General features: G+C 36.4%; 1 protein-coding gene across 4 annotated transcripts in view; it reads right to left on the minus strand.

Annotated features, from left to right (window-relative positions):
* The window catches only part of KDM4C (lysine demethylase 4C), a 297,463-nt gene that overhangs the window by 141,089 nt on the left and 142,420 nt on the right, over nucleotides 1-13,954 (minus strand). For all 4 annotated transcript variants that reach the window (XM_056324193.1, XM_056324192.1, XM_056324194.1 and 1 more), the window contains exon 9: nucleotides 1,512-1,705. In XM_056324193.1, coding sequence (XP_056180168.1) covers nucleotides 1,512-1,705 — 194 coding nt within the window. The remainder of the gene's footprint in view (nucleotides 1-1,511; nucleotides 1,706-13,954) is intronic.

Here is a 13,954-nt window from a genome sequence, read left to right on the forward strand (position 1 = left end):
TGAACCAAAGCCAACTCAAGAATTAAACAGCATTGGAACTCTGTTTATGAGCTTAGCTAAGTGCATGAAATCAGCCCACATGTTCCTACGATAAAACTTTCAACACAGTAATTGCAATGTCTTTGCTTTTAGTTAAAACTGGCTACCCGTACGGGTACTACCAAATGAATCACTGCTGGTCCAAATGTGAACTTGCAGTTACACTGGACAATGCATACAGCAAAACACTACAAGGCAAAACGGCATTCAAACAGCTAAACACCAGAATTTCTCTCTCTCTCTGTGCCTCCGTTAATGTTATACATATACTACCAAACCGGCAGCCCAGCTGCTTCCCTAGTTGTCTTCAAGAACTGTTCTACCCCAAGAATGTTCTTACCCAGAACAAACCCAGTGTGGTACTTCTCAGCTATAACTTTCCACTACAGCGACAGTTGGTCCTTTTCTTTACAGGTTGACTTTCCTATTGTTTTCCTCAAGAAATACATTAACTTATATAGAAAATGAGGAAATTCAGTTTAAGAGCAAGTTAAGAAAGTAACTATATTGTAAAATAATTTGAAGAAGGAAGAAGGTCTTAAAAAATTCAATATTATCTGTAACCCTGCAAACTGCACTCTGCAGGAAATAGATACGAATAAAATTGCCCACCGTAGGCTAGAAAATAAGTAGATCATTATTGGATAATGAAGAAGAAAATCCATAAAGATCCTGTTAAGTAAGACAGGAAAGCATCAGTGTTATGTTTGTGCAATGCAAACAAGAAACATGATGCGCACAAGTAAATAGATCCAGCTATGAAACTGCTTTAATATGTCAAAGCTGCGATAGCTTCAGTGACAAGCTGAGAAACTTATTTCTCCTGGTTTTCTTGGTGGTGTCAGCACCAACAACTGAGATTTAGACCTTCCTTAGCATACTAAGTTATGATCTGTGATTGACCTGTGGTAGACACAGAGAGTATGCACACAACTGCAGTACTGCAAGAGTGTGCCAAATAGGCAGTGACAGCTCCTTGGAGTTAGATAGTAGTAAGGGCTAAGGCTATTGCTAGAGATTTCACACAGCTGTTGGGATTCTGCCACAGCTTTATGACAACTTTCCATTTTAACCTTTGCCTCAACTCTTAAGAGACTTCTCTCCTGTATTCTGGTTTCAGATGACACTAGAAACAACAGTAACCACTCACAACTTGAAAATTTCCATGGAATAATCTCTACTAAAGAAAGATTCTAAATACCACACTGGAATGCATTTTGATGCTCTCCATACTCATTAACTTCAGCTATCCACATAACTCTAAGTTAAATTAATTTTTCATGGTCATTCTGAAAAAAAAAAAAAAGACTTGATTGTCCCCAAGTTCGTTTTAACACAGAAAAAAAGAAAAAAAAAAACTTCATCTGAAGTAAATGAATTAAAATAACACATCAGAGAAAATGGCAAAAGAAACAAAAACAAAACTGGCATCAGTGAAGACAATTAAATGAAAAATAACAAAACAGAAATACCACTGGGGAAACTTCTTTGCTTTCCTTCTTCTCTGTAGCCAGGTCTTTAATTCAGGTGTTGATTCAGGAGTTGGTTTTGTATGATCAATGGTGTACAAATCCTTCCCCTGTTTCCACAGCTGGTATCTGTCTGGTTGAAACTTCCTCACAAAGATGTCCATAGATATCGTCACCATGTCTTTCATACAAGTGCACTTCAAGAGAAGACAGGAATTTATAAATGGTAAGTAATAGAACATGCCACAGTTTACAGTAAAGAAAGTCCAAAAAAAAAATCCCACATGTGAAAACCAGCTCTACTTTGATCAAAAATTTCCATTCTCCCCTCACTTCTTCAGGGGGTAAGGATCTTTCAAGAGAAGACACTATCTGAACAAATGTGACACACTAGGATTCCACAAAAGTATTCACGGACACTCCATTGTTTGATTAACTCCTACAGGTTAAGACCAAGAAGAAACTATTGCATTTATTTTAGCTTTGTTAGCCGGTTTTTATAGTGCAATACCATGTTGAATCCAGAGACTGCACAAACCTTCTGTGGCATCACAAGTTTCTTTTCAAAATAACTCACGCAGTACCTGTCTGACCCAAAAGTCTTTGCAGGTGTATAGTCCTAGCTTCTAACTCTTCAAAACAAAATGCATATGAGTACCGTATCAAGTTATAGTTTTGCCAAGGTTTTTCTACAAAGAGGAAGACACAAGCAGGAGAGGGTAATATTACGTTTAAGGTCTAGAAAGGTGGGTTACAAATGTATAATCTGACCTGCGCAATGCAGACCCTGAAATCTCATGAGGAACTTCCCTCATCAGCTTTAGTCCTTGATTTTAGTCCCCCCCAAGAATGTTTGCATTGGTTTTCTTTACAAATTATGCGTATGAGTGAAATATTTTAGATTTATTTGAATAAACTCTTAATTATGGTCATTGAAAATGCAGAGGAGTGTTCACTTGGCATACTTTAGATGCTGAGACAATTTTCAGACTAAAGTTACTGTCCCTAATGCTCAAAAATACCTAGTATTAGGAGATTGCAATAAGTAAATCAATATGCCTAGAGCACATAAACTATTGTGGTGGGTTAACTTTGGCTGACTGCAAGGTGCCCACCAATCTGCTCTCTTTCTCCCTCCTCAGCAGGACAGGAGGAGAAATAAGATGAAAAAGCTCACAGGCTGAGACAAGCACAGGGTGATCACTGACCAATTACCATCACAGATTTAACCTGAGGAAATTAATTTATTGCCAATTAATAACAGATTAGGATAGTGCAAAATAAGAACAAAATTAAAGCCAGCTTCCCTCAACCCCCTTTTTCCCAGGCTCAATTCCACTCCTGACTCTGGTGTCTGCAGGGATGTTTCTCTCACGTTCTCCTCACTCCTCTCTCTCACAGCTGCTGCACTGTGCTTTTTACCCTTTCTGAAATATGTTATCCCAGAGGGGCCACCAGAGTCACTGATGGGTTCAGCTTTGGGCAGCAGCAGGTTCATTCCGAAGTCAGCTGGACCCGGCTCTGTCTGACATGTGGGCCAGCTCCTGATCCCTTCTCATGGAAGCCACTGCTGCAGCCCCCCGACACTACCCACACCTTGCCACGTAAACCTGACTGGCTAAAACATACAGTCTCAAAAGGAAAAAACTTTTAAAGAACTTGGTGTTACAGCCAAATGACTCTGTTAAATGGTAAAACTGAGAGTGTTGTCTTTCAGGTGAACAGATATATAAAAAAAGAAAAGGTAAATTCATAGCCTGGCCTTCTGGTTTGCTACAGCTAGTTTCATCACCCCTTTTAAACAAGGAGGGTGTTTAATCATAGAAAAATTGAACACAAGAGACTGAATGCTTTTCTAATAACTAGTTTTCTGTGTGCTAGATAGCATTCTTTATCTGCTATTTCTACCCATCATTTCTAGTCCACTCCTCTTCCTCTTGAAAAACGTAAGATACATAATGGAAAGAAGGCATCCAAGACATATTAAAAATGCTTGGTTTCCTTTCAGTGTCAACATCAATATGCTGTGTATTCACAACATTGCCCCCTAATGCAAGACAGGAGAGAAAAAAAATCAACATAGAAACTGTAATTTTATGCAGCTGTCTTTAATGATAGTTCTTACCCAAAATATGATCTGAATTTTCCTTTTTCAAAAAACATGTATATACATACATATACACATATTCTGTAAAAGACTTAACCTTATCTGAAGCAGTATGTCTCATTCAGAGAGTCCTTGATCAGTCACAATGAACAGCAACAGAAAAGCAACTAAGATACTTTTGTATACTGGAAAGGTGCATAGATGGTCCACTGTAATATTAACTTTTCTTAATTAGATTCGTAACAAAAGCAACCAGTGCTGGTTTTTCTCTTCATTTAAACACAAAATCTTTTCATAGTCAAGCCATGTTGCTACACTGATTAGAAAGGGCTGTTAAACCAAAAATTTAGAGGTTTACTGGTTTTGCTATTAGACAGCAAGGCTTCCAGTGGTTTGGAAGAAAATAATTGTTTGTCAGCATTGAAGTAACAAAGAATAAAATACATCAAGAAATAAAATGCATTCTATGATGGAATGATAATAATATATGAAAAGACTCAAAATAAATTAAGTTTAAATGAGGCACAGAATTTCTGCCTGTCAGTAATCTTTGATCAGTTTCCACCACATTTTAACAGAACTACTGTAAATTACTTTAAAAATACAGACCGGGATTAGAAATATCAGAATGTTTTACAAGTTTCAAAGCGTTTAAAAACATACACTTCTGACTGAAATGTAACGGAGAAACATCGGGCTCAACAATATTACTGCTTGCCAAACAATAAGAGGAAGACAGGCTTCTAGGCACTGAAGGCTGGAAATATTTGGAAGTATCATATCAGGCAACAACAGCAGGTACGTTTTGAAAACAATTTCCACTCATATTCCCTAAAATGAGCCAAGAAAAAAAAATATCTTTTGCTTTGATAAGTAATCTTGAGGATTTTTTGTTCTTAGTGGTGGTGGTGATGGTTTTTAACATTTTTTTTCTTCATTTCCCATTTGACTGACTTGTAGCTGACAGTTATATAGCTTCCTGCTTGCAAGACAAAAAAATGACTGAAATATTCTCTCTAAAGCAAAACTAAATGTCATTCTGTTGAAGAAGTCTCTAGGGACAGACAGAAAAGGGACATGCTACTGTCTACTAAAATACAGTGATACTTTCATGCATCGCAATAATTTTGGAAACATCTTTTGATACTTTTAAAAGTAAATGAAAAATCGAAGTTTTTGGATCACCATGTAAAATACAATTGATGCTGCCATAGATAAATATTGCAGTCTTTGAACTAGAAGAAATTATTTTCTGTATGCAGTAGAATTAGTCTGATACATATTCTTCAATCAAAGATTAGTATTAGAAATCAGAATATTTCAGGGAACAGAACTCTATCACAAATCTTTGATACTACTAATATCATCAATACCAGCATTACTATTATTATTATTATTTATTCTAACAATGATACAGCCTGGAGGTAAGCAATTAAAATAACATTTATTAAAAGCTGCAAGCTTTATAGCAATGAATTGGAAGAAAAATGTTTCAGCAACTTTAATTGGTATAACTAAATGAGAGATACATTTGTAATATGAGAAAATTACCTAGGAGAGACATACTCTGCTGAAAGAATTTTTTTCAAACACTTGCTATTTCTGAATGGAAAAAAAGAATAACTATTTTGAGCTAAAAAATAATAATTAAAAAATTTTAATTGTTCCCGTTTTGCAATCCAGGAAAATTTAGCAGAATACAAGAAGCTTCTCAACCTATGCATTTTAAGAGTTAGACACATACTTAAGCACATTTTGAAATATGAACATTTTTCTTCTAAGTAGAATCACAGACTCATAGAATCATTTAGGTTGGAAAAAAACTTTCAGACCAAGTCCAACCATTAACCCAGGACTATCCAGTCCACCACTAAACCATGTCCCTAAGCACCTCATCTATGAACTTTTTAAACGCTTCCAAGGATGGTACTTCCACCACCTCCCTGGGCAGCCTGTTCCAATGCTTGACCACCCTTTCAGTGAATGAAGTTTTCCTAATATCCAATGAAGCCTTCCCCTGGCGCAACCTGAGGGTGTTTCCTTTTGTCCTGTTGCTTCTTATCTGGGAGAACAGACCAACCCCCTCCCGTCTACAGTCTCCTGTCAGGCAGCTGTAGAGAGCAACAAGGTTTCCCACCACCACCACCCACCCCCACGCCCCCCCCAGCCTCCTCCTCTCCAGGTTAAACAACTCCCGTTCCCTCAGCTGTTCCTCAGAAGACTTGTGCTCCAGACCCTTCACCAGCTTCATTGCCCTTCCCTGGACACACTCTCACTGAGGTAACTGTAGAATTCATGTTCTGAACATGGAGCATATTGACCCATTAACATCTATGCTAGTACCTAAGAACACTTCTTGAAACACGTACCATTAAGAATCAAGTACATGCCTTAAGGGTCTTTCTAATACTGCATCATTAATATTTACACTCTTTCATCACACAGAATCACTGGATTTTTAAAAATAAGAAAAATATTCACTCTGTAGAGAGTATCATATTTTGCTGTAACAGAAAGTAAATTGATGATTTCTCTTATTATTTGACTAGTAGAAGGGGACTAATATTTCTTAGTACCACAGTTCTAAGCACCAAGATGTATATCCAGAGTCAAGCCTTTGTGATTCATATCTTTCCCTTTTAATGAACTATACCTAATGATGTATCTTCCAAGATGTGAAATCATGTCCTTATCCACAAAAATACCTTCTCAACCTAAACGTCAGTTGTTATACTACAGTATTACAATATTGAACACATTAAGCTTAAGACAGCTGGAAGATTTTGGACATTTTGTACATTGCACATTGGATTTTGTTAATGAAAACGTGATTTTCACTTTATCTGAAATCTACTTTGGTTAAAATTCTTCCAAAGTCTTCATTTGAGGAGTAGTATTCCATTAGGTTAAATTGTTGTCCTTCCTCTACGTAATCATTACAGGGAAAAAAGAGGCACCTAATTCACATTACACCTGTACAGCAGGTAAACCCTTTTACTACACATCTGTGGAACAGCATGTTGTGAAACCTAACAGTCAAGAGAAACCATGATAAGTTCTCTTCTTTGTAAAGAGAAAACGGATTTTTACAAAACACATAATAAACCATGAGGCGAATATTGGGCTGGTAACCTTCTTTATATGCTACACAAGCCCCAATCCACAAAGCTTTCTCTAAAAATGATCTAATCAATTTTTCACTGATACACCTTCCTAAGTGCTTATAATGATTAAAGCTTTCTTCACGGTACAGTGGCAATGATGTATTTATTGGAGACATTTTAAATAATTTAGATTCTTCTTACCAGCTTAACTTCAACTCCACTGAATAGACTATTTCACCCACTATATTTACTCTTCTTGTAATACTTTGAACAAAGCATGTTCAAACAACATAAAGAAATGCATTTTCATTAACAACAATTTAAAGTTACTGCAACTGGAACAGTTTCCTGTGGACTACCTGAAGAAGTGCTTGATAGTGTTAGGAGAACAGGATTTAATTAATCCTGGTGATCATCACTGTTCTTTGCTATGTAATCAGGCAGTGACATGTTTTCATACTGACCTTTTGGCAACTTGTAGGCAGTGTTGCAGAAACCTTTGATATCAGTTAGCCACCTCTGCAAGCTTCAGTAGATCAAGCCTTCCTTTGATAAGTCATAAAGAGTACACTCACTTTTCCCTGATACATCCAGTCACACACAACAAAAATACAAATTCAATACTCTTTATACATATCCCACAATGTTTTGGGCAAATAATAGAACAAAGTGTTTCTAATAAATTCATTACTTGTATTCATTTATGCATAAGTAAATAGTCTGCAATATTTAAATAGTGCATTACGAAATACCTGGTTTTTTTCTGGATTCCTATTTTCAGTTTGTTTTACACTTCCACATAATCCCACCTACACATTACTGCACAAAAAAAGACTCATTATTACACAGAACTGATTCCATCAGCATCAGATGCTATTGCAAAAATGCAGCCATTTTCCTCCAATTCCTTTGAAACCTGGGCAACAGAAACACTATGACAGGACACAGCTGAAAGAACCCCAACTTTCTTTCACTCCTCAGCTCTTCTTTATCTTATCTGCCTGTTAACTCCTTTTTGATTAAAGTCTTTCTTTGCTTATATGACCCAGAAACCAGCATGAGTTAGGCGTGTAGATGAGAAACCCAATGAAATTTAAAATGGAAGCTATGCATCAGTCTATGATCCAAGGAACTTGCTGGAGAGAGGTAAAGATGAGGACAGAAAGGTATTCCTACACACAGCAAGAGGCGAGGAGATTTACATACATTTGGTAATTTCACAGTCGTCCAACTCTAAATCCAAGCTGTCATCCAGAGTAACTGATTAATGTACAGCTCAGCATTCTAACTCACCAAGTTTCAACACCTATCCATGCAGTAATTTTAAGCATGGGGGGAAAGGGAGGACTGTTGCAATACATACTGCCAGATACAATGCAGTGCAAACTATAGTTGCTAACAAAGATCAACCCTTTTGAGTGCAAATAAAACAGTTGAAAGGGTATCTCCATAAGACAATTGTTTAAGGTTACTGCTGGTTTGGGGGTTGTTTGGGGTAGGGTGGGACTTTGTTTAGGGGTTTTTTGTAACGTACCTTCAAAATAAATCCTTGGGTTTCCACTATCCTACACTTGTGTGTCCTACTACTCTAAATCCTTTACTCATACCTTTCCTGGCACTATTCTTGCCCCTTGGAAGATTTAAAATCATTATCTATTAACTTTTTTCCTCCTCCTTCTGATTTTACTCTGTATTTCTAGCCAAAATTCTTCTCATATTTCATTCACATTCACTTCTCCATCCACCCTTGATGCCTATACACAGAAACACTTTGCCTGGAGACTTTACCTCTCTGCTGTGTGTCAATCCTTCTCTTAGCTCTGCATTGTTTCCTTTCTTAGTGCCTTTGGACTACATTTCCTCAGATCCAGAAAATGAAGTCTTCTGTCCCTTAACTTAAATAGTCCTGTAACTCCTGTATTTTAAAATGGAAGAATTTAGACCCTGTGAAGTTATAATTTATTGCGAAGAAATTAATCTCCGTCTGCAGCAGACCAGAATTAACCCATTCTAAAATATCCCCTGAAGTAAGAAAACAAACACTCTGTGCAATAATATGTGTGTGTTTATATATATCATTAGAAACCATAACTTGTTGTGCAATACCTAATATGGACCCATTACCATGTCATTCCTCCTCTTGATTACACAAATTCCAAGTCATTATCACAGATTTACTTACAGAAAGTTTACTACTATCAAGCATAGAAAAGGAATTTACAAATCACTCAAGTACAGCACTTCTGAATAATTACATATATCCTTAGCTCATGAAGTACAGCAAAGGGATAGTTGTAACATATCGTAGGTATGTCGTTATAATAGGAAACGTTCCTTCTCTACTCCTAAAAAAGAAATCGATAGGTTATCAATTTGAAAATTGTATTCCTACATACCAGCTGGGGAAACCCTCAAATTAGAACTCAACATATGGTAGATTCAAGGGGGTTCTGGGAAAGAAGACACACATACACACCTGGTATGAGAAGACAGGCTGAGGAATAAGAGCTTTTTCTGTTGATTTGAAGTGTTGTTTATTGGCCAAAACAAACTGTTTCCTCCATTGCATTATTTAAGACCATTTTCTGGCACAATTAATATATCTATCTGTGTATCACTACTACTGCTGCTAGTTATTCCAGCAACCCCAATTATTGTCAGGGCTTTCAGAAGTCTTTTTTAAATTCAGGTTCAGGTTTAACAATAACTGAAGATTCATGGTAATATAACCATATGAGTATAGACACATCTTTTCCACCACCATTTGAATTTTTCAGAGCTCCAAACCTAGCTACCACTATTAAAAATTATGGTTGCATTTACACGTGATAATGCTCACAGACAGATTGTGTTGAAAACTAAATACTGTTAAGAGTCATCTAAAGCCTTAGAACTGCTGAGCGCTCCTCAGTGTCAATTCTGAAGCACAGCACAGCAAAGGGAGTAGTGACTTGCCCTTATACTAATCAAAGGATAAATTACTTTTTAAAGTTCAGAAAATATTTTTTTCTAAAACTTTGAAGATTTCTAAAATGTATGACATATTTTTCTCAGGTTTTACCTTTTAGCATCTAGAACATTGTATTAAGGGATGTTAAAACCAGCAAATTAATGTTATCAATGGTAAATCACAGTACATAATGACTTCTGCCTGAGGGAAGAATGCAATGAAATTCTAATCAGAGGGAAAAGCTCTGGCCAAGTCTCATGTGAAGCATGTAAAGCACCATCATATTCATTAAATTTCCTTAAGGCATATGACAAACTCTTGCAAAAACCTTGTCTCAGTTTTTCAAAACTTAGATGCCCAGAATTCATCACTCATGTGATGTACATCTTGTACTTTCTATAAATGCTGAGTGAAACAGCAGACTGAATCAACCACTGTTTACTTCATATATCAATAACCTCACTGCTCCAATTGTTAGGAGTTATTCTTTACTGAAAATTCACAAAGGATAAGTACTACAAAAGTTAACACCTAACAGATTTATTCTAGATCATCAATCTACGTAATTATTTTTTGACCAAAATGATTCTTAAATCAAGTTATGTCTCCCAAAAACACTCCATCTGTACTCTTGCCCAGCAAAGCAGAACAATACTTAGAAAATCTATATACCTTCCAACAAATAATGAAAAAACCCTGTAGTTCTATACATCTTCATACCATGAATTTCAAAATGCTTTGCAAATATTAATGTTTCTTCCTGGTAACAGAGAAGAAGAAATCAGACCACAGAAAGGCTTGTTTGTCAAGGTCACAAGGAAAGCCACAGTCAGAATTGAGTCTAGAATATATTTGATTTTCAGTTCCCTGCTCCAGATGTTAGACCTCATTTCTAACCTGAACAGAGTAAAATTATTATCCCAGTTCTCAAAATAATCTCTTCTTTTTTCCCCCCAAGGCTTTCCTACTCTTCCAATTCTATTACAGAGAGAGAAAGAAAAAAAAGGGCAGAAAAATATTAGTGCAAAAAATGATTATATGATCCTACCACATATTTTAAAAGGTAATAAAACCCCAGAATTTCAAATAATCCACAGCTATCTATTAACGTAACTTACCCTTCAATAAAAGATGGAAAGAAAAGAAACTAGCTATGCAATGTTCTAACACTAATTAAATCCAAACTCAGTAAGCAATGGAGCACTGTGATATTAAAAATAAATAAATAAAACAATAAAATACCAAAACTCCAACCCTTGAAAGAAGAGGAATGCAAAGAAAAACCAAAACACTTCTGAAGTTAGAACAAACTTCAAAAGGATGATTTTCTGTCATTGTTAAGTAAACCATGGGGCTGAGAACAAGGCAGTGTTGATGCTCTCTTAACACCTTGAGAAAAGGGGCTTTGTGACACAGATTGTCTAGGTTTGGCAAGGTAGGAGAGGATGAGAAAGCAGCAGACAATGTCAGTAAGAAAAAAACTGCAGAATCCTCTATGACTTTTTCCTCTAATTAATAAAAGCTGTATGGAAAACCCATCAAAAGTTGTCCTGTTCAGACACTGACACGTTCGTGCTATAAGCCATCTTGCAGACCTATGAAGCAAGCCCCTCAAATGTTCCTACCAGGGTACTGAAGTGCCAAGTTGAGTGTGAAAACAGTAATACTAGAAGAATGAAATCTACTCACAACTCAACTCTTACAGTTAGTATCTTGGAACACTAGGCTCAACTATTAAAATTACTCAAACATATAACTTGCAAAAATATGAATCAAAAGAGCGGAACCAGAGCATTACATATTTTGCCTGCCGCAAAGAGGAAAGAGTAGCTGAACCAAAGGAAAATTCATTGCATGAAGTACGCATTCAAAATAGGGTGAAACTACCCCTAGACATTTTTTGAAGAAATAGAATGTGCTTCTGTTGACTAAAGCTCTCATACAAAAAAACTGACTCACTGATGCAAAGCAAAGTCCCTTCTAGCAAGCACTGGGTTATCAACAAATACATCATTGTCACTGAAGATCCTAGAGAAACATCTGCCAATAGTCATGGAAAATTGAACCCATTCCTAGAAAATATGAGTTTCCAGCTAACAAATATGATAGACAAACAGAAAGGCCCAGTGTAAACAGAGACAGAATTCAATTTAAACTCCTAATGAAAAAAAATGACAGACCATTCAAAGCAATGGAATTTCCTTCCACTCAAGTGGAGAAAGAAATGAAGGAACAATGATGTTGACAACACTTTTATGGCTTATGGTTTCTAAAAGAATGATAATCAAATGAAGGACTTGACAGAAGATGATGACCAACATTCCTCTTACCTCAGCTAATTTACCATGCCCTGGAGTTGGGAAAATAAACATTTCTTCAGTATTCACTGAAGCAGTGATCACAGTTCCTATGCTGACAACTATGGATATAAGGCAGAAACTTTCCTGAAAAAATATCTAACAATTCCGTTCTAGTGGTGGTCAAGCTTCTCAGAGAACAGTAAAAAAAAAAAAAAATACACTAACTCCACAGATATATCAGATACATACATGTAATTTGTGTCTATGTTCATCAACCCATAAAAGAGAATGAGAGTTAAAGCAAACTGAACACCACCAAGTGTTACAATAGGTAAGAATGAATATGAACCCAGTATACAGAGCTGAGTGTGGAGCAGGCAGACTCATTATCAGATAAGAAATTGAAAACCACTTACTAAGGTACTAGAATTACTTGCCATGTCTTTGGTTCAATACATTTTATTAAACCAGTCTGTAACAGGACTGTTCTCAATCCATTAGCTCTTTGTCTTATGAATCTAGTGCAGCTAATATCTCCAAGTATCAGTATTACTTGGAATAGAAGCACTGACTTGCCATTAGCCTGTTCAGAAGTAGGCTAGATGGTCAAATTATTGATCCAAGAAATATCTGGCCCCATCAACAACTTCAATAAACAATAAAAATGCACATATTAGAAAAAAACTATTTTTCTAATTTTATCAAGAGATTCACTTTGTGATGCATTAGCTAGGATGCTGTTTTGCTGCTCAGGAAATACAGAATGAAAAAAGTTTGGTATTGCAAAGCATTATTACTATATAGTACTGGACAGTCAAAGAACTTCAGAACCAAGACCTGTACAGCTATGTAAAAGAGCAGGCAGCCACATACATCCACAGTCTTTCCCCCACACTCATACATCCATACAAGATGTTCCAGGCAACCCTCTGAAGCTATGAAAGTAGTATGGCCAGAGATCTGTGTGGCTGCAAAGCATATCATATCATAAAGTCATCACAGAATGGGTTGGTCGGAAGGGAACTTAAAAGACCATCCAGTTCCAACCCCTCTGCCATGACCAGGGACACCTTCCACTAGCCCAGGTTCCTCAAAACCCCATCCAGCCTGGCAATGAGCACTTCCAGGGATGGGGCATCATTACTTTCTTGGCTTTGTGACTGCACTATTACCTATTTATACCAGCCTATACACTACCACAACTCCTTGGCATTAGGAGGTTGTGAAGAAGCACATTCAAAACAGTTTTGTCTTCATCAGTAAGTAGCTATGGATGATTCTTGACAAGCCGTATGTTTAAACCAAAACCTCTTTACTATGCCTTAGTATTTTTAAATCTGCATACAATTAAATGGGAGCTAACGGGTAAACTTTTTAAAACACTTTTCTAATACAGATAGAGCAAAAGGCTGCATAAGTGAAGACAGAAGGCTCACAAACTTACCTAGCGAGGGTTATGAAGCAGTAAGAGGAACTTATGAAAAATGTTACCAAATGTTGATCATTTGTAGCAAATAGATTGAAAAGGCATCGCACTGTTAAGGCAACTTTGCTCTTATCAAACAGTATGCTTAGTATAGTTTTTTTTCCTTTTCTTTTTAAACAGAACACAATAAAGAATGTGTGTCATTTTATCATTATACATTTTGGGTGGCTGTAGAAGATAAAAGGATCATTTAAGATCTATATGTCTTCTTTCAGTAGTTACTTTAAGTAATCAGAATTGCCATCAGCCAATTGTCCCTTATGTTTTGACAAAAGATCAGGATTCTGCTTGCAAGAGAGTGACAATATGATGTGATGCCTATTGAATTTTTCTGCCAAATGAATAGAAGATATTTTCCCACAACACTGCATGGAGATAATTTCTATAGTCACAAAGTCTAATAAAACTAATTAAGCTTCTACAGGCAAAACAAAATTATGGCTAGCTTCCTGTGGATTGGGCCCAAAATTTAGGATAAGGAGTTCATAAAGAGAAGCTG

Source organism: Falco biarmicus, chromosome Z (assembly GCF_023638135.1).
Source record: "Falco biarmicus isolate bFalBia1 chromosome Z, bFalBia1.pri, whole genome shotgun sequence".
Taxonomy (NCBI): domain Eukaryota; kingdom Metazoa; phylum Chordata; class Aves; order Falconiformes; family Falconidae; genus Falco; species Falco biarmicus.